Genomic DNA, 26,934 nt, shown 5'->3' on the forward strand with positions numbered 1-26,934 from the left:
ATAATAATAAAATAAAATCTTGGGTAGGCCTAGCCCACCTATGTCAATCGGCCTATGTAATTTGTTGAAATGTAGTCTGGGATGTTTACCATTCCAAATGAAGGACTTCGCTTTATGCTATCAAACTGCTTGAAATAAGAGATGGGGAATCCATAGAGAGTGGCTGTTACAGTTTGTTGAATTTTGGAATACAGTTCATTTTAACAACAATAACCTTAATGAAGCCCACCTGTCCACATCACTCGAAACCTTTTTATTAAATGGTCTAAATGAACTCTAACTAAATCAGACAAATTTGCTGGGAATAAAATACTCAAATACTTAATGCCTTGTTTGGGCCACTGGAAGGCACCCGGCTGGAAGGCCGTTACTGGACAGTACACTGTCAGAGCCAAAGCTTCGGATTTAGACCAATTGATTTTGTATCCTGAGAACTTGGAAAAGGAATTAATAATTCTTTGGAGGCAAGTCATAGATCTAGTGGGGTCAGAGACAAATAATAAAATATCATCTGCTTAAAACAAAAGCTTATGCGCCACACCTCCCGCCATCACCCCTGGAAAATCATCTTCCTTTCTTATAATGGTTCTTTGTAAGAAGTCCTTTGCTGCTAATGGTTCCAGGGCAAGACAGAACAATTCATTTTAAAATGAATTAACACAATGTTCTAGCGGTGCTGCAGTAATATATCATATTTAGTCAAGATCTTGCAGATTGTTACATGTCTATCTATGTCCCTGCATAAAAAACAGTTTTAACCTGTTGGCTATTTATTTTTTACTTTATAAAAGACATCCTTTGTGTGGGCATGTAAATATTTTGCAGCCATCCCCAGAATCCACTCTCAATCTTACCAGGAACCCCAGTGCAAAAGCAATCCTCCATCAATGCAAAAGTTTCTTGAAGGAGAAGGGTTATTCCAAAAAAAACTCCAGCCGCTAGGCGGAACCAACACAAACAGAAACAAAAATGGCGCTCAGCTTCCTCAGACAATCGAGTGTATGTTCAGCGAGTCCACTCACATGAGAAACACCAAATGGCTTACTCACTCCATTGTATTTATGAAGGACATTGCTTGTTTGGGACATGTAAATATTTTGCGGCCATCCTTCATATCTATTCTCAGTTTGGCCGGAAACATCAGTGCAAAAGTGATCTTCCGTTAATGTAAGAGTTTCTAACACTGAATTGATTGTGTTTCTCTTTTATCGAATTCACAAAATCCGGAAACAAGAAAATATTGTGATTATTCTAAGAAAGCTGTCCTTTGCTCCTTGCCTCATGCAACAGAAGAACTTTATCAGATGATCTCAAAAATTGGCCAAAATTGATCGGGGCCTGTTTCCCTCAGCCGATCCATGAGCGAGGACTCTGTGAGCTCCCTCGATTTCTAGCTTATGGCCTGTTATGTCGAGCAGAATCGGGAAGAGCTCGTCTAGGAATTTCACCATATTCCTGCCTTCTTCATGCTCAGGAATTCCAACAATCTGTATGTTATTTATTTGGCTTCTATTTTCGAGATCTTCCAGGTTGTCCAAAATATTTCCCAGATCTATTTTGGTCAGGAGCGGATTAGTAGATAATTCCCTTTCCGATGAGTCCAGATAATCTATCCGTTTCTCAACCTCTGCCACTCTTGTAACCAACTCGAATTTGGTTTCCATAGCCGTAATCGATCTGTGTATTACAGTGAGGTCCTCCAAGTCAGCAACAACCTTCGTCAGCATCACAGACATGTTGGACAGTTGAAGCTGGATTTTTTCTCCCGCCACGCCATCCAAATCGAGTACCTGGTCAGCAGGCCCATCAAAGGATTCATCTTGAGCATGTAAGTGTCTTTTAAAGTCTCCAGAGCCCAAGGATTTTCACTTCTTTGCCATGTTTACCTCAAAGAACAAATATGTAACTGGGTGTATTGAATCTCACTGGATTATAACATGAAAATAATGAAAACTAGCAAAGTGTGCAGAGCTCGTCGCTCACACATCTGCTCCTTGCATGGCGTCACATGACCTCCAGCCAAGATATCCTTAAAACATTCAAATTTTTTGCACCAAAGGAGAAAGAAAGTCAAACGGTTTTGGAAGAAATGTACTTTTGGGTGAAAAAAAGACTCACATTTAAAGTGCGAGGAGTCAAATATTTCTTTACACTTAAATGTTGTCTACTAAGTGATTAGATTAATTGCTGTTTCTTTGCAATGCCAAACTGAGAGCATCACTTTGACTGTTCAGAGTTTTCCATTCACTGAAATTTGGAAATAACAAAACAATGGATGACTGCAGTGCAAATTCATTATATAATGTATTACTTACATTGTTGAACAGTTAATAATGTTCTTTTTAAAATGTCATTACTGTGTGCTCAGGTCAGGGGCAGATTATGACTAGCAAGGGTCCTGGGCCTATTTTCTTTTAGGGTCCCCAGCTGTCCAATTATACAATTATGTGGTAAAGAAACCACTGAACCGAAACAGTCGCTGAACATCCACTTTTCTTAAAGAGACAGTACCGTTTTAACGTTTGTTATACATAATGTAACCTCAATGTAAATGCTACAAATTATGCATACAAAATGCATATATTTACAGGGGCCATAATGATTTTTTTTATATTTGAACTCCACCAAACACTTTAAACATGGATGAATTTAACAAATACAGTAGGCTCATACAGTATGAATGGGTTTGGTGAAATTTGGCAAAGATTTAGGCAGTTCTAGCTGGCGCTTCTATATCTTTTTTACTGAACTGAATGATGGGGTGCGTTGAATTCAGAAGTGATCATCCCTATACCCTATTTCCTTCAAAGACTTTACCCTCCATTGTGAGAGCTTCAAAGGGATGAAAGGTGTGAGGTTCAAAAATAGATGTCATAGTTGTCATTTTTTTGGAAATTCTGTTTGATACAACTTGGATACCATTATTATTCTTCCATCGAAAAGCCCTGCTAAGGCATTATTTAAGCCTTTTCAAAGTGTCTTAAATCTAATCTAAAGACTGCATTACATTGACAGAATATTTCAATGAGCTGCGAGTCTGTTTTTGAACTTCAGCTGTCATAATTTACACACAAGCCCTTTAATCTGATATAAGATGCTCTTTTCTTTCTTTTTTTCTTACTGTAAAACATGTAAACATTTCTAACTTAAAGCATTTAAAACTATTTCAAACTTTCAGGCAATGTTTTGTCAGACCAACATTACAAATTTGACAGTGTATCTAGTTTAATCAGTACTTTTGAACTCCACAAATTACATTTACATTTGTACATTTACTTTTTCTCAACCACATAAGCCAAGTTATTTTTTGTAATGTAAGGCAAACATGCAGTTATAGCAATGAATAGTATAATAAATATTTTTGTTCAACAGCCCTTTATAAAGAATAATGCTTAATCATTTGAAATAATAGAATATTTTTTCAAACCTGTTTAAACCTTTATAATGAAATTGTATGCACATGTTGCTGGAAATCAACAAATACAAATTTAGAAAAATCTGTAACCAAAAAAATTATATATATATATTGTTAATTTTAGTTGATAAAAATCAGCAAAGCTTTCACATAAAAAAGATGAGTGCATCAAAATGTGATGGTAGCTATTTTGGAAAATGATATAACAAGGTCCTCTAATTCCAGAACAGCATGAAAGCTTACAGCAGTAGACATGAGACATCTCATACATATCGTACTGACAATATAGAGGCTTTAGAAAGTCATGTATCACATATGATAAGAGTTGCTCAGAAAATGTCATTAGAAACAGAAAGGCAAAAGGGTCCTATAAGAGTGCTGGGGGCCCTCATATTCATATTCACAGGGACCTGTTGAGGGGGCCTTGAATAAGTTGTGGGGCTTATATTTGCAACCTGGTCTCATAGTGAAAATGTGACTCTGTTTTGCAAAACTTGTGAAACATGTCTCCAGATACAATTCCCTGCAGTTTCCAAGAGAAAAGAACACTAGAGGAGCTACAACAACTGTGTTTTATTCACTTTCAATCAAATCATGACTTTAATTTGGCTGATAATGACTTTATAAATACATATTTTTCTATCTATTACTGAGAATATGCTATTTTATGATATTGACACACATCTAATCAAACACAACTTTTGAATGCTTTTATTACAGATTCACCAACATATATACACTTATTCCAATGTGATTAAATTGCACGGTAGTCCACCTGATACGGTGTTGAGTCGGAGGACATTTAAATGTACCTATGATGAGGAGGAGGGCATGGCCAGGCTGTAACAAAGGACACCGGTGCTGAATCAGCCCAATCAACGAGAGACCAATCAAGTACAGTATTCTCTCTCTCTCTCTCTCTCTCTCTCTCTCTCTCTCTCTCTCTCTATATATATATATATCCATTTTAAATGTGAGCCCACTTTGAATATTTTTCAAAACAAATCTATTCCTCCCATTTAAAGGGGTCATGACATGGTTTTTTTTATTGTATTATTATGTTCCCTTAGGTGCAATTATAGTATTAATATATTTTTTTTTAAGAAAAACTTTTAAAATCTAGTGATTTATGACCTTTTCCCACCCTGTTTCTCATCCTCTGATTCAAACAGTCTGTTTTGGGGGCGTTTTCCATTTAAGACTTCAGTGTTAACGCCCACTGTTATGATTGGCTAACGTCAGTGCCTATGTATCAATTATTGACGCCCCCAGACAGAACAATATGCAAGTAAACTAAGTAAAAACACTGTGATTATTCATAATGAATGAAATTGCGCTTTAAAAAGTAGTTTAAAGTTTAAAATAGATTACTTACAGTTTGCGTCATCGTTGTTCCCAGAATAGTCGGCACGGACTTATCTTTGAGCAACAGTTTTCTGGCAAAGCCAGCATCATATTGAGATTTGTTCTCAAAACAGTCATCCTTAAAATGTACAGAACAAACGCTTAAGTTAACACTGCCGTGACTGGAACGTCCACAAAAAATAAACTGCATCCATTTTTCCCTGACGTCTGGATCTTTCGGCAGCTTATTCAGAGGTTTTGTTTGACCACAGCCAGGAACAGCACATCTGTGTGGCATCGTAATTTTCCTGTGCACAAGTAGTCTCTGTCAGAGCTCGCTGTCCATCGACTGAACACTTGTGAGGCGCACGGCGATACTGAAATGAGCGTAGTTGTCTTGCGCTTAAATCGTAGTTATCTTGTGCTGGAGGCGGTCATATGCAAACGCTGTTACGTCACTTCTAACCGACACGTCACTTCTAACCATGAATCCAGAACGAGCTGTATTTTGAGCTTGATTAAATAAATGATTCGTTTAGAATGGGGAGGACGTCTTAAAATATTAAACTTGCAGGACGTTTTAATGATACAAAGACCTCTTATATACCAAAAGATCAAGGCAAATTTGGTTTCTCATGTCATGACCCCTTTAAGAAAAGCAATGTGTTAATAGGGGCCTTTTTACCCCAAAATACTATCCTTGCACTTATTGGACAGTTATTAGAAAATGCTTAATTTAATCACTTTGAACAAAATTTGTTCCCCCCCAAAAACGGGATAATTTCACATTAGCTGCATACTGTAAATGTGCAATTTTTCATATGTTATTAAGCGTTAGATCAAATGACCTCAAAATGAAACTTTAGACATTACACACAATGATCTCATGGATCAGGAATATTTTGCATTTCATCGTGACAAACGGGTGTTTAGGGAAAATCCTGTGGTGGTTTTTGTCACTATTTAGTGTTTTGGGAGAACTTCAAATGAAAAGTGCCTTTTACCCTGGGGGCCTTTAGCCCTGTTGTACCCTACATTCAATTACTTAAATTTGGTTGATTTTTTTTGTTTTAAAGTTGCATTTAGTGTGAATTCATGTGTTTAATGCTTAATTCTGTCACTCTAATTCAGCTCCTCGTTGTTTATAGGCTTCAGTGTAGTTGGATTCATTTGTTAGTAGCTTGTAGTGAAGCTCACTATTTCAAAGAACTAGTCTGACAGCAGTTTGACTATTTAAATTATGAATAGCTTGCAGCTTAACAAACCATTTCAATAACTTCCCCTCCACATGCTCCTTAATTTACATGTTTGTATTAGCTCATGGACTGACTTGGGAACAAAAGCAAATATTAGAAAAAACGAACAGCAGGTATTTAGATAAACACAGCGGGACAGAAAGATCGTTTATCATTTGATATATCTTTTTAATTTCAGCAGCCAATGAAAAAACAGCCGTAACCTGACAGTGAATAATGACACAAGGGTATGTACTTTAAAGTGCTCAATATAAATCGCTCTCAGTAATGCCATGAAATATGCTGCATCTAAAGTCACAGTGAGTCCAGTAATGAACACATCAATATCTTGAGAGAAAGAACTGAGAATCACTGGGGATCTGACAGATCATTTGTTCCAATTTAGTCCTCATGTGAAAATCAAAGCTGCAAATGAAACACAGAAAATGTCAGATGGAGAAACGCATCGATGTGGCTGACATACAGCACTGAGCCTAAAAACACAAAGCACTTTCATTTCAAGAGGAGTTTCACAAAATCTCAAAATAAAAATGACAATTCAATCTTTTAGCAAAGGAGGTAAATTCAAATTGCATACTTAAATGCTAACAATGGACAAACACATGCATAAAGCTTTTCCATGCACCCAGTCAAAGCTGAAGTGTGAATGTTTTTGGATGTTAAAATGCTCCTATGGGATCCCAGTTCAATATGTTAAAATGGGAAGTGAACACAGGGCATTTCATGCTTGTGTAACATTGTTGAGTGCAGTTACAAACAATAAAACGACTGTAAAACGAATTAATAGGCATAAAAAAGAGGGACCCATACACAAAAACATGCAGTTAAACCAATACATTGTCCCAGAAGTATCCGAAACTGAAGAAAGCTACCTCGTCAAAGGTATGTGTGAACTATGAATATAATGAAGTGTATAGCCAGTCTCTGCATGTGCATATTTGAACCTCTTAGTTGGATTACATCAGCATTCGAACTGTGTCACCATGAATTGACAATGCTGGAAGCTGGTCTGCTATAAATTGTTCATATTCATTTTCATTTAATTATTATTTTTATTATTTTATGAATTGGTCATATTGACTGCAGAATGTTGTTGTGATGATGTCACAACCAGACCAGTTTGCGCCGGTGGCTCAAGTGGGTTTTGTAAAATTGCGAGTGTGAAGTGCTAATGGGCTGGGTCAAGTGCAAATGAATTCTGAGGTTCTTCTCCGGTTATTGCAGCAGCAGCTCAAGCAGCAGCGAAATGCAGGAAATTAATTTAGACATTGCGCTGAAATCAGACGTGGTTCTAGAACGTCTTAGTGCAGTGACATTCTTCTTCATTAACATACAACACACTCACAGTTTGCGCTCATACACCCACAGAACCGCAAACACGCTCACACAAGCCCACGTGCACTTTGCGCTGGCACGAAAATTGCACTCAGAATTAAAGAATACATATTCCAATTTTATTATAAAGTGGATTAAATTCAGATTTTTCATTAGCCTGGGCTTAACCCTGAATATCCACTGACCCTAGAACTTGCCATGTTGTAGTTACTGTGGTAAACAGCTGCCGCTTGTACTCATGGTCATACTTGCTTTAATGATGCAATCGTACTACAATTTTTTGTCAAAAGTATAATGTGTAAACAGACCTGTGGGTGCAGGGGGAGGTGAGAGGAGGCGGTGTCGACCTCAGGTTCAGATCAAGCAATGGAACCATGTGTGAAAACAGCCTTGAGTCAAGCAAGAGCAAGCACTACTCACATTTTCATCAGAATTCATACAGATCAAGACCTTTTGGTAATTCCTTGGAGCCAGGGGTGCAGAAATTACACACACTGAAGGTGGAGATGTTGTTCTGTGTGTCTTCAGGGTTGAACCAGTGGTTCAAGCAAGTTCAGGCATTAGGGCAGCGTAGTAGAGCATTGTGAAATTAGCAATATTCACATGAAAGCTCCTGATGGCAGAGAAGCATGAAAACAGCTGCAGGGTCATGACAGAGTCAGAACAAACACGCATGCCAGAAGCAGATGAGATTACGAGATCAGCAGAACTGACCCCACACACACACACACACACACATTTCAAACAGAGAGATCCCAATAGAAGGAATAAGATAAAAATGCTATCTGTCACAATGAACATAAAATAAACTCACTGCGGCCTGAATCTCCAAACTTAGCAGCAATTTGCATATTAAAGATGTGGTTTTGAGGCTAATGTAGTTACAAGACTTGTGAGGGTTTTTTGAGGGTGACTGAGAAAGAGAAGTGCTCACGATACACACGATGCTAATGTAAGTAAACCTAAACCAGCCGCTCACAGCAGAGACGAGTATCACCCTCAAATCCACTTGAGCAAAAGAAATAAATATAGGGATACAGTTTCTACTCAGCTTGAAGCTGAAGATGTTTTGAACATTAGCACTGTCACTGATGTGCTGTCTCACTGAATGCACATAAATCTGTTGTTAACACAGGACATGCTGGCAGCAGCGTGAGCAAGAGTGTACGTGTGCGAGAGAAATAACACAAGTGTTTACTCACATCTGTGTCAGGGCCCTTGTCGGCCCCAGGACAGGAGAAGGAAACAAACTCATGGCACCTTTTGTGGACCACAAAACAGCACACTGTGAAAGAAAGGGGAAATTTTATCAGATGAGCTGAATAAATTCATAAATACATTCATTTCATACTCATGACATACTGAAGCACTCAGATTAAAATCATTACACTGCATCTATGGAAAAATCTCAAAACTTCCCTTTTACATGTGGGTGTTTCTTCAACTTCGATCACTTTCATGTCCCAGGGGTTGATTTTTATTGAAATAACCTTTAACAGGTTTTAACCAGTGGCGTAGACAAGGCTGGGCCAGTAGTAAAATTTTTATTTGATTTTATTTTATAGTAAGTGTACTTGTTAGCCAAGTGGAGAAATGTAGGTGAAATATGAAGAGTGCTGTTTGACAAAAACTAAGAAAAATCAAGGTAAATATCACTTGTGAGCAAAATAAATTTGGGTGTCATCAAATTAAGTTTTGCCAAATTATGCAAAAAGTGTGAAAATGTCATTTAATTGTGTACATTTATAATCCATAAAATGTTAGCTATGAAATTAGCCTTACCAAGACAAAAGAGTTGGCCAATTTATTTCAAACACTTTAATACTGTCATTTCCATCAGCATCACTTCCAGCACATATACAGAATTTGAAGAAACACCTATATATTGTGAAGATATAAAGCATTGACAATGGACCTCATTTTTTATATGATCATTTTATGTATGTTGATTGAAGGAAACATTGTGCAACAATGAAAATAAATTAATCAAAGACTAGGATTGATTATTATTACAAAGGAAGGATCATTTATCTAAATATTTGAAGTGAAAATGAGTATATGGCATATATCAGTATGATTGACTATATATTATTAATTTACCAAAAAATTAAAAACAACAGCGATGCTGTTAACAGCTGCTTAACAATGCTGTTATGCAATCTTATTGTACTAAAAATTAGTGTAATAGACTATACAATCTAATAAAATGGTCTCCAAGCTAAATTTTTAACATATACACTGGTGACTACAACTTTGGAATAATACTCAGATTTGGCTGATTCAGAAGGAAATTGGTACTTGAATTCACCAAAGTGGCATTCAGCTGATCACAAAGTATATTCAGGACATTACTGATGTTTAAAACAGAACATCACTATTTGAAAAAAGTCATTTTTGATCAAATCTAGACAGCAGCATCACTCCAACACCTTATCCTTGAGTAATCATGCTAAATTGATCATTTGGTTCTAGAAAATCACTTTATATCAGCATTATATCAAACACAGCTGAAAGATATTTGGTGCATTAAATGAAGCTGAACATTGTCTTTGTGTTTGTTCTTGAGTTGTCACAGTATGCAATAGACTGGCATATCTTAAGATCAATATTAGGTCAAAAATGACTAAAAAACACTTTCTCTAGAAACTCATCATCAATCATTGTTTTGAGGAATGAAGGCTTTACAATGCTTGAAATTGCCAAAAAAACTGAAGATCTCATACAAAGGTGTAACTACAGTTTTCAAAGACAAAGAACAACTGACTCTAACAAGGACAGAAAGAGATGTGGAAGACCAGATGTACAACTAAACAAGAGGAGAAGTACATCAGAGACTCTAGTTTGAGAAATAGACACCTCACATGTCCTCAGCTGTTTCACGTACAACAGTAAAGAGAAGACTCAGGAGGACTTATGGGAAGAATTGCAAAGAATAAAACACGCTGTCATTGCTGCATGTGGATAATTTTTTGATGAGAACTCTTTGAAGAAGTTTATTGTAAATTGTAATTTTTCATGTGAATAAAAGTACCAATTTCTTTCCATATGAGCAAAATCTGAACATTATTCCAAACTTTTGGACGGTGGTGTATTTAACGTATATATGTTAATTAAATACTAAAAAATGTTGATCTGTTATAATTGATAATAAACCATAAACAAAAAAGAATCTAAATAAAAAACATGACAACTGCATTATTCTCTATAGTGCCAGCATGTGTGATACTGTATATATCATTTCACTGTCACACAATGTTGTTTCTAAGCAATGAACTCATTGAGGCAATTCCTTATTACAAACACATCAGTTAAACGACTCCGCATTCTCTAAAACGAACTCAGTAAACAAACACACAGCAACCTCTTCCTCCTGACACACACTGTCCACACACAAAAACACAAGCACTCTGACACAGCCTTACAAAGTCAGCAGAGGTCGAGTCTTACTTTAGAGTAAACTTTCATTCATTTGTTTATTACAATTATTGTTAATTAATATTATAAATAAATATGAAAGATTTATAACAATTGCTTTATCCAAATCTTTAGAGGAAACTTGCCAATTAACCATCAGCATCATGTAGGCATTAGCAATAATGCACTAAATCAAATATTTGGTAGTTCATCTAAATAGGCACAAACTGCAGTTTGAGTTGCTTTTGAGGCATGAGAGAGGTTCAAATTCAATGATCAAAGGCAACTTCAGTGTGTGAGAGCAGCTTCAAGAGAGCAAGCGTATGCCTGTGTTGTAGCATACTTTGTTGTTTATTTGATATTTATGAAGTTTATTGTGTAATTTTGTATGCCAATGTATTGATGATTATTGAACATTAATTACCAAGTAACGTTCATGTATTTATTTAAATATTTATTTGCCCATCTAGAACCAACAATCATGCCAAGGTCCAAATCACTGAGATCACATTTTTCCCCATTATTGTGGTTGATGTGAACATTAAATGAAGCTCCTGACCCGTATCTGAATGATTTTTTGCACTGTTGCCACACGATTGGCTGATTAGAAAATTGCATGGATGATGGCTGGTTTGAGTATTTCTGGGATTTTCACACACAACAGTCTCTAGAATTTACTCAGAATGGTGCCAAAAACAAAAATCATCCAGTGAGGGTCAGTTCTGTGGATGAAATGTCTTGTTGATGAGAGAGGTCAACAGAGAATGGCCAGACTGATTCGAACTGACAAAGTCTACGGTAACTCAGATAACCACTCTGTACAATTGTGGTGAGAAGATTATTATATCTCAATGCCATTCTGAGAAGCATGTCGGTGCTGTTTTGGCAGCACAAGTGGGAACTACACAACATTAGGCAGGTGGTTTTGATGTTGTGGCTGATCGTTGTGTATATATATCATATAACTGATTTTTTTTCGGTTGAATATTTATTCATCCTGTGTTGGTGCAATGAAACAAGAGTCTGGTTGTCTTCTGTATCAACTACACCGTGTAGCCCTGCAATGGCCAAGAAAACATACATTATGAATAGTTGGATGATGTGTGGTCGGGAGAGGGCATATATAGTTTCACAGATGATTTTGCAGACGGATGACAGAAATTCTCAATTCATCCACTCCGCTTTGCCTGTGGCCAGAGAGCGCAAATTTGTCAAAATTAATTTCTGGTGTAATTGGGTTGTTTTGGATAGTTGAAGAGTTAACTGCATCTCTAACTAACTTTGCAATAATGAAAACACAGCAATTTATACGATACCTTTTTTAAAAGTCAATGTCAATATTAGAATGTTTATAATATTTAGCACTGCCCCGTAATAGTCGACCAAATGTTAGTCAATAAGAAGAGTCTTGGTCGACTAAGTTTTGATTGGTCGGTTGGTCGCAGAAAAAAAAAAACTCCACAGGAAGTGGTGAAGTCACACTGTCAGTGACGGACAAATATGATCCTTTTACAGTGACACACTCCTAATTTTTAAGAGTTGCTCCTAAATATCCATGTCAGGAGCTACTTTTATCCTTAAGATGTGTGAATATGGGCCCTGGTTTCAACACAGGATCTGAACCCAGGTCTGCCAAGCTGCTGAGTCAATGCACTTCCGGTCGCGCCACAAGGGAAGGTCATCAAGGTCAGGGATTCGGCATAATATGGATGATCCTAGTGTACCGGAACACTCGGAAAAAAGATACCAACTTACTTAGTGATCATGTTGTGTATGGCAACAACTGTCCTGAGGGGGAATATCTGAGACAAAGTAGATACATATGTAAATGGAACCTTTGACATTCAGTTGTTTTAGAAGATAAAGGACTTGCACTTTGCAATTTGCAAAACTGTAATATTCTGGCATAAACCTATTTTGCACCGTATGTTCCTTTCAGGGAAAAACCACAAATGTTGGCTGGTTTCAGTTACTCAAAGATCTTTGTGCGTCATGAGGTACCAGGGCTCAGCCGCTATTAGTTTGAATGTCTTGGTCAAACAAAGCTGACTGTGCCAACCATGAGCGATCAGTATCAGCATTGATTTGAATATTTCTCCAGAAATGAGTTGAGTTCAACTGGATAAAAGAAGTACAAAAGAACATCTGTCTAAGGGTGAGACAGCACGTCTATTCCAAGGAAGCATCTTGGACACAGATCAAGAAAAGCATGTTTTCTCGTAATATGTATAGTACAACTGTCACGATTCCCTTGTTGTCTGCCCCGTGTTTTCTGTTTCACTCGTCACTGATCACATTCCATGTCACGTTTTCCTTGTTGTCTGCCCCGTGTTTCACTTGTCTGTCTAAAAACTACACTTCCCACAATTCCCTGATCTCATCACTGCCATCTTTGCATCATTGTTCGCACCTGTGTCTCGTTTTGTCATCATCATGTCTCCTGTGTATTTAAACCCTGCTGTTTCTTCATTCCCCTGTCGACTGTTGATGTGTATGGATGTTTGTTCTTCGCCCTGTTCAACCTGTTCTCCCCGTTCGTTGTCCCTTGATGTTTTTGTGCTTTTATTTTTATTTTCCCATCGTGGATGTTTCGTTTGTTCCTGTTTTGTCTGTTTTCACGTTTAATAAAAACCAACTGCATTTAGATCCTCACCCTCGTCTGCCTTTACCTACTCATCGTAACAGAACAGTCGAACCAACAATGGATCTAGCAGGGTTCCTCACGGAGCTGACACAGGCGGACTTGTCTGTCCGGGAGTTCTCCCACTTCTTCACCAGCGTGGCCAGTTACACCGGCTGGGATGACCACACTCTGAAGGTGGCGTACCGGTTCGGTGTACCCAAACACCGATGGTGGGAACTCCCGGAGACCGGAGACTACACTTGGCAAAAGTATGTGGGTCTCATCGTAGAGGTATTCGCTGCCGGGTAGCCACCTCTCCTGATCCCGGCTCCCATCTCTAGGCTTTCCTCTCCAGCCACGGTGAGTGAGCCAACCCCCACGCCTGCCGTGGTCAAAGAACCAGCGCTGCCAACTTCATCCGCCCGGAGGAGGAGGAAAAGAAAGGCCTCTGCTCTCCAGCCAACGTCAGTGAGCCAGTGCCTGTAGCCATGACCGTCCTAGAGCCAGCGCATCTCGAGCCTTCCAGGGCTCCGCCTCCTGAGCCTTCTACGATGTGGTCTCCTGAGCAGTCCACGGCTCCGCCTACCTCGGCTCCGCCCTCGGAGTCCCCCATGGCTGTGGTCCTGAGGCCGCCTCCCAGGCCTCCTGAACCTGTCTTTGCTCTGTGGCCAGCTCGCAGACCACCTGATGCAGTCCTCTTGTGGTCACCTTGGACTGTCTGTCTGTCCCCTGTGCCTCCTTGGACTGCCTGTCTGCCCCCTGTGCCCCCTTGGACCACCTTCATGCCCCCTGTGCCTCCTTGGAATGCCTGTCTGCCCCCCGTGCCTCCTTGGACTGCCTGTCTGCCCCCTGTGCCCCTTTGGTCTGTCTGTTTGCCCCCTGTGCTCCCTTAGTCTGTTTGTTTGCCCCTTGTACTCCCTTGGTCTATCTGTTTGCCCTTGTGCTCCCTTGGTCTGTCTGTTTGCCCCTTGTGCTCCCTTGGTCTGTCTGTTTGCTCCCCCTTCACTCCTTGGACGATTTTTTATTTTTTTTTGGGTATTCCCTTTTTCTTTTTGTTTCTGAGGAGCGTCTAGAAGCCGCTCCTTTGAGGGGGGGTTATGTCATGATTCCCTTGTTGTCTGCCCCATGTTTTCTGTTTCACTCGTCACTGATCACATTCTTTGTCACGTTTTCCTTGTTGTCTGCCCCGTGTTTCACTTGTCTGTCTAAAAACTACACTTCCCACAATTCCCTGATCTCATCACTGCCATCTTTGCATCATTGTTCTCACCTGTGTCTCGTTTTGTCATCATCATGTCTCCTGTGTATTTAAACCCTGCTGTTTCTTCATTCCCCAGTATGGATGTTTGTTCTTCGCCCTGTTCAACCTGTTCTCCCCGTTCGTGGTCCCTTGATGAAAATTTACATCATTTGAACGCATCCAGGGTATAGCATAATATGTGCATTGTCCCACAGTAGAACTACAAAGTCGACTAAATTAAAATACTGGAATTTGTTTGGACTGTCCATTCCCATAAGGTCACTATAGGTAGTTTTAAGTTGTTTATGTAGAACAGAATTTGATCCAATGAAGGAATCCGATGAGCTGCTCATTCATCCTCTTCGTCGTAAAAGCTTAAGCTTAAGTCAGAATTCAAAGGAGTTGGTTTAAAGCAGTATATTTATGCAGGCATGCTAAAGTCAAAGGCAAACAGACATATGCTGCAAATCGTGCCTTTAGATGGGACTGCTGTACATATAGGAGAATGGCTGCATATGCTGAAAGGACCAGCATGGATGCTCACAAGCAAATGTTGTGTTTTGCATACTTAGGCCGGATTTTACAAATTTCATCTTTATTATTTTCTTCTTCTTAATTCTGATCTTTTTTCTTAAGGTCCAAGTATACTTAATAGTAGACTGGAGAACGAAGGGACGTCATTTAGAACAAAATCTGGCCAAAACAAGATTGTTTCGGTGGTATGAAACCGCTCGCCAGGGCAAACGTACTGGAAAAAGTCATACCGGTTGCTGAACACTATACTGCCATTGGCCCACGTTATTGGTAAGTGTGACCTGGACCAACACGTGCAGAGTTATTAGTGAGCTGGTGCAAAAAAACATTTCTCAAGAACTTCATGTGAATTTTTGTTAAATTAGTTCACATAAGGAATCAAATCTACTCAAAAACTCTTATGTGCCCATTCACTCTGTTTAATATGCTGCTTCACATGTGCCGTCTGCAGCCAAAAGCCATTCACACATCTGTCCAATATAAGATATGCCATTAATTATCTTTTTTGTGTGTGTGTGTGTGCTGTTATCATCCCATTAACAATTTTTATACACCCATCTTTGTGTTAGCATCAGTGTTATCATAAATTAACAGAGTAATTGCATATTATGACCGAGTATAGCATTTTAGCGCATTAGCGCCATGTATGTAAAATGTAAACATTACAAATTACACATTATCTACTGCATATACATTTCTTTATATCATCATTGATTTGTTAACACAGCGTCTTTTACTGATCTTGTGTGAATTATACTCTATGACGTCAACAATAACACACATTTATGTATCATTAGTTGATGTTTTGCATGTAGTCTTGTGTGTCCTCATATTTTAATGTACCTCTAAATGCCTCCCCCAGTGGTGTGGCTTGTGTCTGAATGTTCACAAACAGTATACCATTGCTCAGCTGTTTCAAACTCCTTTTTGGCTCTGAGCGAAGAATGTAGAAAGACTTCTCTGAGTATACCAGGGCCTTTAAACCATCACCATTTTAAAACTGGATACCTTCTTACCAGGCATGGCTTCTGACAGCTTTACTAGGGTGGGCTGAGGGATATCATATGTGGGCATTTGGGATGGGGGAGGGGTTACTCAGACTGCTAATTTAATGTCTTTAATTGGAATAACATGGCATAATTGTCAAGATCAAAAGACTCAAATAATTACTATATTTGACATATTTCACCCATATTAAAAATATACTGAAATAAATAAACTGATAAACATTGTATATAATCATACACACACTTAGTTTACTAATTTTAACCACTAATAGTTCTAAAGATAGCTAATATTGCCATTATAATCATTCATTTTCTCTTATAGCATGATTTCATGTGCAGCTGCTTTGAAACAATGGCTGTTGTGAAATGTGCTCTACAAATACATTTGACTTGACTCATAAGATTGAAGTAATGGAGGTATTATACTACCTCCATTATTAAGAAATAAAATAACAAATTAGAGTCCCTGTGAATTCAAGGGAGAGAAATAATATAGGAGGAAAATAAGTATGAGTGAAAGGAAATATATTAGATGGAGAGATCAATAACATATACGATTAAGATCCTAAAATTTGACACAGATGGGAACTACTTAATGAAGTAATTATATAATATTAAATGATGACAATTCTCTCTGTGTGACAGAAATGTAATAAGCAATGATATTACCCAACAAAGGCAAAACAATAAATTGAGTTCTGACTGAAACAGGTCTCTTATGATTTTATATTCATACTCATATTCTGAAATTCAGAGTAACCATTGTGTGAAAATGCAATAACAACAAAATCCACATCAAAATAATTGAAGCCATTTTTCTCAGTTTCTGTGTTAGTTAATGAGTATGGCCTTTGTAGGGTAGGTGTAAAGTAACTTTGGATGGATGGATGGATGGAAAGTAATGCCATGTAAGCATCAAAGGTTATTTTTATGGCAATGGAGTAGTTTAAAAAGCAATGTCAAACAATAAATAAAACTATCACAGCACTGTAAAAAGATGTATAAGAGATGTAAAACATGCGGAGACCGAGGGAATCTCTGATCGACACCAAATTAACAACAGGTGAAACAGAAGCACAAGTCCCACAACTGTGCGGGACAAGTTTTGATTGCTGAGTGCAGGTGCGGGTGGGATGATGTGTGCGCAGGAATGGGAGAAAGAACTAGCGAGTGACTCACGCTAAATATAAATATAAATATATTTAAAACATAAAATAGGTTTATTTCATGTATTTAAGGTACAGAGTGTTATTCGTGTTATCTGTCTATTGTCCAAGAGCAACAAAAAAATTTGGATTTACAGGTGCAGGATTGATTCATACTAATTCTTCCTTGTGCTCACAGCAGAAAGTCTCTTAGTGCTATACACGCAGGGCCGGAGTGGGACTTATTTTCAGCCCTGCAGTTTCATGCCTTAGACTCACTTTAGTTCACGACTGACTATTAAAATAATGTCATTAAAACCTCAGTATATAAGTCTGCAATAGTGCACTGTTCTCCACAGCCTTGCAATTCATTGTATTTTTCTAGGCATTTTCTACATTTACTAGACCTATCTTTTGATAAAAAACATAATGGGTCACTAGTAACACTTGGGCATAGAACATTGTTATAGGTCTAGTGTAACTAATGTGATCATGTTTGCTTATTCACACAGCTTACCTGTGTCTTCCCCAGTGAGAGCATCAATCTCTTGCATAGGCACAACTGGCTCTGCTTCTGACACTAAATCAAATGTTACACATTGTCATATTTCTCACCACAATTCTCCCCTTTTTACAAAGCTTTCTGATCAAGTCAAGTCAGTTTCATTAATGTGGTGCTGAATCATCTGGTATCATTAATACCATTGAGCAGGTGTACACCATACTAGGGCTGCAACTAATGATTATTAAAATAATCGATTATTAGAACGATTATTTGACTGTTCGGTGACAATGATTAATCATTATCTCTTAACCGATTATTCAGCTTGTGTCATGACTTAAAAAGTTGTATTAAACGTGCTTACTAACAATAAACAGGACAAAATCATCTTTTAAAAATACCTCTAAATGACATTCACTGAATTAAAGGGAATTAAACACTTTGTTAACTTTAATCCAGGAAAGAAATTCACTTAAAAAAATGTTTTATTGTTATCAAATGTTTTTGTCTTATTGTCCATTTAAAATCATTTAAAAATCCTTAAAACAAGAAACATTTACTTGAGAAGCAGCATATAAGATAATTACACTTGCTTTAAAAGAATAGATCTTAAATAAAGTGTATTTTTTTTCACATGGTTATACTTCTGTGAGTGCAGTAAAGACCAAATATATTCATGGTCTATTCTCTAAAAGCAAGTCTTAAAAAGATTCAATGAAGCAGCATATGAGATATTTAAAGGATTTTTATATATTTTAAAATATTTGTATTGTTAATATTATATTCATGATTTTGTCTTCTGCAGTATAGTTCCTAATGTAAATGTACATTGTTTTCAATGAGTTTTAGATATTTTTATTGGAAAACAAGCCAAAACAAATCTCTGCTCTACCCTCTCTCACCTTTCTGTTCACTTCAATCCATCTTTAACTCACAAATAAACAAACTCTCTCTTAAAAATAAAGCTGCATATTGCCAATTTTCTTCATGATAAGAAATGCACAGTGACACGTGTATTATGATTCAATAAGTCGTGAGCCATCATGTTATAATCTAGCTGCATTAAGTGTGCGTGCTCGAGGGATGAGCATCCCTGTGACCGAGTGTGACGGGACCGCAGTTTCAATCTCTCCCCCATCGACGTGGTCGATAACGTTGACTAATCGTTTCAGCTCTACACCATACTCTTCATTAACATTAATTCTTCTAATTCTTATGTTCACTCAATAAGCAATAGAGGCTGCTGCTGCTGCTGTAGAACTACAAGAAAAAGTTTGATACATAAACATGAACGGTGGTTTGCAGACAACATTGTTTTGCACGGCCGCTAGCATCTTGCACTGCTCCTAACTAGCTTAACTTTAGCTTACCGGCCCACATCATCTTCATTTGGTGGGCTGGTGTAAAAGCTGCTTAGATTTGTACATTTGGCTGCGTCAATTTGAAGAGCTTTCTTTTTTTTTAATCATGCCTTTTCAGCGCCGCCTTTTTGCTTTCTATTGTCCATTTTAGCCTATGTCCTCCATTACCTACAACCACCACTGACTGACGTTTACAAGTTGCTTTTTTTTTAAGCAAGGTGCCACTGTCGGGGGATTCAAAATATAATTACGTCATTAACCTGCAGGCTGCACTCTGCGAGTGGGCTGCGAAAAAATATTAAATAAAAAGAGTGGGCTGCTGTGAGTACAGGCAGCCTAGGGACAGTATCCATATTTCAACCCAGTGCCATGACAACACCGGCCCTCATGGCCAAAAAAACAGACCGGCCCACCGGGACCACATTAGCCAATCCGGGCCTGTATACATGTTAAAAGAAAGAAAGATACAAACAAAACTTTGAAAGCAACCAAAGGTCAATCAGATATTTGGCAATGTTAGTGTTTACAAAACGTTTACTTATATAAATATATATTATATATATATATTTCTAAAGAAAAAAAAAATCGTTCGTGGGGCTCGTGCATGGATTTGGCTGAGGAGCAAGAGACGGGTTGATCCCTTTCTCTCACTCTCTCCCCAAACCCAGCTGGTCCTTCACATGATCTCGAAGCGCGTTCCGACAAGTTTGTGATGCGGCAGGTTGTCCTCTCCGCACACATTCATTGGACCTTTTTAGTTTGGATGTTCTGCACTCCGGGCTCTTATGCCCTTGAGTCGACATCTCAGCTTATGCCTGAACAAGTTTGTGATGGGGCAGGCTGGTCCTCTCCGCTCACATTCATCAGTTTTATGGCAAGTTTGTGTTGCGATAGGGTTCTCTTCGCACACATTCATCGAACTTTATGGGTTAGATGCTTTGCTACTCCGGGCTCTTATGCCCTTGAGTCGACATCTCAGCTCATGCCTGAACAAGTTTGTGATGCGGCAGGTTGTCCTCTCCGCTCACATTCATCAAAATTGAATGGTTTAGATGTTTATGCTACTCCGGGCTCTTATGCCCTTGAGTCGACATCTGAAGCTCATGTCTGAGACCTCTCGCGTTTTTGTGAGTACACTGCACAACCGTAGGGGTCCGGACAGCCCCAAGTGCGGCGGCGTGGGTATTGCGTTCCCCGTAGCGCTTAGCAGCGCAACATCATAGTGAAGCCTTTTGTAAAGGGAACATCTCGGGTTACATGTGTAACCCTTGTTCCCTGAAAAAGGCGGAACGAGATGTTGCGCTGCTTTGCCGCACTGGGATGTCCCAGGACTGCTCTTCAAAAAGAAGTATCTGACGACACCTGGTGACGTATCCATTTATAGCCTGGCCTCATGTGCATCTAATGATTACATCAGCCGAGGCTATAAAATCCGGTCAATATTCATTGACGTGTTCCACACATTATTCAGCTCGTTCCGCCTTTTTCAGGGAACAAGGGTTACACATGTAACCCGAGACGTTTTCTGCATTGGTGTTAAAGCTTCTTTTGAGTGCACTTATTTTCTTGGAGCACAAAGGAGAGGAAGACTAAGAGCAGTGATGAGATAAGGGCCACAAACCTGACCACCATGACCTTACAGGATTCCATGAATGCAGGGTGTGGAGACACTTCTCCTGAAGGTTGCCAGGGTTGGATTAGACATTCCAGAAGATACTTTCAGAGATGCATCACCAAACAAGACATAAGATGAGATGTTGACTAGAACTCTTCACAGTACTGTACAGTATGAGTGATTATATTATACATGTTGTTGATGTGTTTTTTCTAATTATTATTGCAGCCCTGGAATTTCAGAAATTTGTTTTTTGTTTCAACTTTTAAATTTTCACTATATGTATTATATACATAGACCACTATATAAATTACTATATGCAAAGATATAGAGGGAATAAAGGCAAATTGCAGGATTTCTGATTCATTCTAGGTACATATACTTTAGTACAGTCAATACAGTGAAAAGGTGTTATTCTATAATGAAATGCTGATTTATGTGAAACATCATTCAAACTTCAAAGATAAAATTCATCATTTATGTAATGCTCCCTGTTGTTAGTGTTTTTTAGGTCAGTGTGTTCTGAGTGAGAATTGTTGCCAATGTCACGTCCATAACGCCGGCATATTTCATCACAATTAACGTTTTATTATTTAATAAACAAGTCACATCAAGGCACGAGTTCATCCATCAGATCATAATTAACAGACAACAGCTTTAAATGCACAGCACACAGCACAGGCTTGACGAGAATGTGGTTGTGAGACCAGAAAAATTGGGGGTGTCAGTTTGGTTCTACAGTGTGGTTTTCACTCACGAAAATAACCAAACTGTGTGTGAACGTAACCATATTAAGCACTCAAAACAGGTCTGACAACGGCAATCTGATGATGTGTGAACGTGGCCACAGTGGGTTCCACTAGAGTGTGTAGTTAGTGTGTTGCCAAGATAACGACATCTCCTTATTAAAACGTACAGAATATCATTTTTGTCTATGACATCTACTTGACTGTCTCATGATAAGAACAGCACTCTCAACAAAACACACACTGAGAGAGGCTAAAGTTACTGCTTTCACTCATGCAACTACACAACACAGTCTACTCCATCTCTGTGTATCAAATTCCCCTTCAACTTTTATGGGCTGGCAAATGATCCTGTGACAGTCTGGCAGAGAGAAACCCACATGCTCCGTTCATTACAGATCATGTGGTCACTCTATCCCAGTGCAACTACACCATCATGACAACAGACTGACAGGTTGCCTGCGCAGCTATAACAAGAGCGGAGACATTACCGCCGGGCTGTAGATCCCCTTTGTTCTGAACAGACTGATTGCTAAGAATCAGACGGAAGGAGACTCAAGCCTGAGCTAAAAACAGCAGTGACCACACTGAGATACTGACACTTAAACACAATGGCTCTGTTCCAAACCCTAGTGAGCTGCCATGCTATCTGCTGTTTATGTTGGCATTTGCCTTCAAAGGCTGGATCCAAACCCAAATGGAACATCACTAGAGATTTGAAATGCTCTAAATGGCAGCAATGTTAACAGGCACTCACTATTAGCACTCCTTGTGAAGGAGTGAATCTGTCTGTCACGGCCCGGTCACCTTGTCAGGCTTAGGTTCTACCTAATGAGACCGTGGCAGTATCGGCCTGCCTTTGTTTTTTGTGTTCCTCCTTTGTGTGAACGTAAAGGTCTGGTTGTCTGGATCGCCGTGCACTCTCCGTTGATGTCATGGTTCTGTCAACCGGTCAGGTTGGGATTTGTCTGATGAGGACCATGACATCATCGTCCCCTGTCTGTCTTTTGTTTCGTGTTCCTGTTTTGAGTGGGTGCATGGGTCTAGTGGTGGGTTATAGGGTTAGATTTGCCACCGTGTGCCCTCTGGCGTTGTTACATTCATGGCACCTTGCCAGGTTTTGTTATGCCTGTGGAGGACTGTGGCATCATCGTTCCTTGTCTGTTTTTTCAAAGTGTCTTTACATTTTATCCTCATGTGTTCATGTGTCGCTGGCATGCTAAATCAGCTTTTCCATGGGAACGCTGATCATTACTACCGTCAGCTGCGTGCAACATCTGCCCCTTGTTTGTTTGTCTTATTTAAACCCCTGCATGTGTCACGTTCGATTTCAGTTTGCTGTACCTGAACGTTGTTCTCCTGTTTAGTGTGAAATTCCGTTCTGTTGGTTGCTTTGTCTCCAGTGGTGTTTGCCCATCAGATCGTCGTTGTCTAGGGATCACTAGGAGGATTCCTTGGTTTCGGCCCTTATGTTTCTGGGCTCTACTCACATCACTCTTCAACGATTGTTCCAGACCTCCACAGCACACACAGATAAACACACTATCCTCACCCCAGTGGCTTCCTTAGCTGATGCTGTAGCGCTTTTGTGTCGCCCATAAATAAAAGACTATCTTACTATATTATGTGTTTTTGTGTAGGATAGTAAGTATTTTAATACTCTTTTGGTCATTCCCAATAAATACCTTCTACATCACTGGTAAACAAAAGGGCACATTTGCAGGTTTGGTTTCCATTGATTGTATATAAATAACCACTGCAACCAGCGTTATCTTTGTTCTCCATGCTTGAAAGATTGAGATTGAAATGCAAAGCAACCTGTGGCAGGGCGGAGGGCAGGGACGGGTCTTGATTCTACACACCCAGTCCCTTATCAGGCTAATCAAGCCTCCGAGAGGGATAAAGGCTGACTGCGTAGGATTGTGCGGGAGAGAGAGATCGTTTATGTCCGTCATGTGTGTGTTTGTGTCTTATAGTTTATAATTAAAATATTATTTACATTATCAAGCCGGTTCTCAACTCCTTTCCATTGAGCTTTACACTGGTGCCGAAATCCGGGAAGGAGGAGGGATACGCCGTAGTAGAGTTCTCGCGACCACCGTCCATCCCAATGGAGCAGCCGTGGCCATCTGCTGGGGGACGAGGAGCCCGGCCGCCAGGAAGCGGAGGAGGGGAAAAGGGGCTCCTAACTGTCCACCTGGAGCGGTCAGGGCCGCTTAGTTCAGATATTTTTTGAATATGCTGTAAAACTTGCATGTGTTTTTTAATCTATCAGAGTCAATGATTGCACTAATATGCACAAAATACATAGCTCACACAAATATTGAATGAAAAAGTACATTTGTTATTAGATCCATCTGCCATATTGAATTATTCATTTTACACAGATAGTTGAAATTCATTCTGAGACCACATTATCTGTGAAGGATACATCCAATGCTACCTTAGATGCAACAACTTGTATAGCAGCAGAATTTTGCTGCCTGCTTGTTGGAACTGTCTTTGCTTTAGGAGTGTGCCTATGGTGTCTTAAGCAAGCAGCTCACTAGACCTAATGTCTTGACATTTAGGAGAACATCAGTCGCAGAGTTGTTACTATGGTTGGAAGGGTTGAAAGAGATAAGGGGACAATTTCTCTTTTATTAGTAATTAGTAATATGTATTTGTTCATATGGCATGGAGGTAAATGTATTTACATTATGTGGATGACTATTCACTTGTTAACTTCCTAATCACTAATTTAACAAGCTTCATTTTAGGGGGAAATAATAATAATAACTTTTTTGTAAATTGGTTTGGTAATAATATTCTCTTTGATAGCCAGTTCCTTAATGACAATGACCAGTTATGTCCCCTTTCCAAATTTCCCCAAAAGTATAATTTTGAAGCCACTCCAAAAGAGTTCCAAAATGTTGTGAATGTAATTTCTATTGGTGTTAAGATTATTTTAAAAGGAGAGCAAACTCTATGTGGTCCATTGTCTTTGAGTTATATTTAGATCTTTAGTTCAAGGAACCCCTGTTGCTGATGACAAGTTTGTAACATTATATTTATAATTGTTAATTATAAAAACTATTACAGCATACACATTTCAGTGGATAGATACTGTATTTATGAGTTCAATTGGCATTTGGTTTGGCATCTTCCCCTAATAAATTTAGAGATATTTCTTTTAAAATATTCCACAGATACTATCCCTGTAATTTATTAACAAACAATGCTTATTTTGTAACAAAGACAAGATGATGGGATGATGAAAAAATTATATTTGACATGAATGTTTATGATATAATTTTTTATTACAACAAAAACTCTTTGTGTACATATTTAATGTTTTTTGCATTATGCAACTGCTGTTAAGTATTCCTGACATGTATTTGGCATTAATAATAAAAAATAGTTAGCTAGCTAGTTTGCTGAGCTCAAATAGGCCCTTAGATAAGTAAAGGTACAGTGACTGATGTTGTCATTCATTACAACGTACCTGTAGTTATATATACATTTATAACATATTTTATTGAATAACGTTAATTAATTTCCCCCAAATAATGTCTAACTATAGCTGAATCTTACCAGGTAACATTGTAATCTGTTCACAATTAAGCACAGAAGTCAGACATATGATTCAATATGTCAGAGGCTTAATCCTCTGGGGTCTGAGGGTGTTTTGGGCCCTGGAGAAGTTTTGACATGCCTTGACATTTGTACTTTTTTCACTTGATTAAAAACACATTAATGGCTAAAGTCTGATATCACAGTATTCAGCACAAACTGGGCTACAATAATATGTGAGCAACATGTGTGTACAGGTTTGTATTTCTGAGAAAATAACGTTTATGCATGTTTTTTTTAAAAAACAAAATTTTGAAGTCATTGAAATAAGGTAATATGCGAGGACGTGTGAACTGTAATGAATATTGATTGTAATTCACACCTGAGGAGACAAAAGACCCCTCCCCTGGGTCTATCAATGAGGAATGTGACAGAGAGAGAATTAATGTGAGGAGACTTGATGATCAAAATCAAGTTTTAAGTTAAAAGAAGTAATCTGACTGTACATTTTCTTTAAATAAAGACTTTACTTAATTTTAGACCTACACTACCATTTAAAAGAAGTCTCTTCTGCTCACCAAGACTGCATTTATTTGATCCAAAATACAGAAACAACATTGATATTCTAAACTCTTTTTACAATTTAAAAGAAGTTTTCTATTTGAATAATTTGTGATCAAAGCTGAATTTTCAGCATCATTACTGTAGTCTTCAGTGTCACATGATCCTTCAGAAATCATTATAAGATGGTGATTTTCTAATATGGGCATAATTAAAGTGCATTTTACTCATTTAACCTGAACACATATTTGCAAGCACAAGCTTTGTTGATGATAATGAGGCAGCATAAACACGTTATAATATAAACTAAACATTCATATTATTTTTATATCATATTACATATCATATTTATATCATACAGCATACAATTTAAATACCTGCTTTAGCTGAAACAGCATTTAAATGTAACTAAAACTTGCTTATTAGGACATATTTCAAAGTCAATACTCTGAATCCTGGCTGGCAAGTCTGGAAACAGTCCCACTAGTAAAATATTTACATGTTTATATAAAATAGCATGTCAACTAATGAAAACGAAATGACCTACTCGTCCGAAATTGTATCATCGGCTGGATCAAGTCTCTCTTCAAAATACAAATGTTCATCGGAGTCCCGGTCTTCTTCTGAGGAAAATGTGAACTCTTCCTTACTATCCAGGAGTTTCATCGCCTGTGTATCATTACAAACACGCAGAAAAGTTGATTTGTGTTGTGTTTACATTAAACCTCACCATCGGGCTTTCACCATTTGCCTTGATCGCCTCAGCACATTAGCGTATGAATGGCGCGCTCTGCTGGTGGGTGTGATCACATTACCTATAATGAGCTAAGCCTGTAAAAACTGTACGTCGCTTTGTTTCATACAGATTACATTGCAGCTGAATATTTGTTTTAAATTTGAATTGTTTTATTTAAAAGTAGACATTTGAAGCTTTCTTTAGACATATGTTTCATGTTTGTGTGATAATAGAAGAGTTTCAGTTCATTTTTGTGACGTGTTTCTGAAATATGCTCGTGAACACAGAGACTGCTGAAAGCTCACACTTTTTATTTTCTTTATTTTACAAAAGCACAAGATTTTGTTGTTATTGTGAGTGTACACAAATAAAAGAAGACCCTTTATAGTCTTTAATGATGTCTTACACTTATCTGTATGCCCCAAAATTATGGAGTATTTTAAGTTGTTTCTGCTGTAATGACGAAAATATCCAGCAGGACGCGCTGGCGCGTCCGTCGACCCCAGAGGGTTAAGCACCCCAAGCCCACCCCTCGCAACACTGCTGAT

The 26,934-nt window shown here is 38.4% G+C and overlaps 1 protein-coding gene across 2 annotated transcripts in view; it reads right to left on the reverse strand.

Annotated features, from left to right (window-relative positions):
* LOC127647469 (protein kinase C alpha type-like) overlaps positions 1 to 26,934 on the reverse strand; it is a 225,238-nt gene that overhangs the window by 144,159 nt on the left and 54,145 nt on the right. For both annotated transcript variants that reach the window (XM_052131734.1, XM_052131733.1), the window contains exon 3: positions 8,553 to 8,635. In XM_052131734.1, coding sequence (XP_051987694.1) covers positions 8,553 to 8,635 — 83 coding nt within the window. The remainder of the gene's footprint in view (positions 1 to 8,552; positions 8,636 to 26,934) is intronic.

Source organism: Xyrauchen texanus, chromosome 8 (genome assembly GCF_025860055.1).
Source record: "Xyrauchen texanus isolate HMW12.3.18 chromosome 8, RBS_HiC_50CHRs, whole genome shotgun sequence".
Taxonomy (NCBI): Eukaryota; Metazoa; Chordata; class Actinopteri; order Cypriniformes; family Catostomidae; genus Xyrauchen; species Xyrauchen texanus.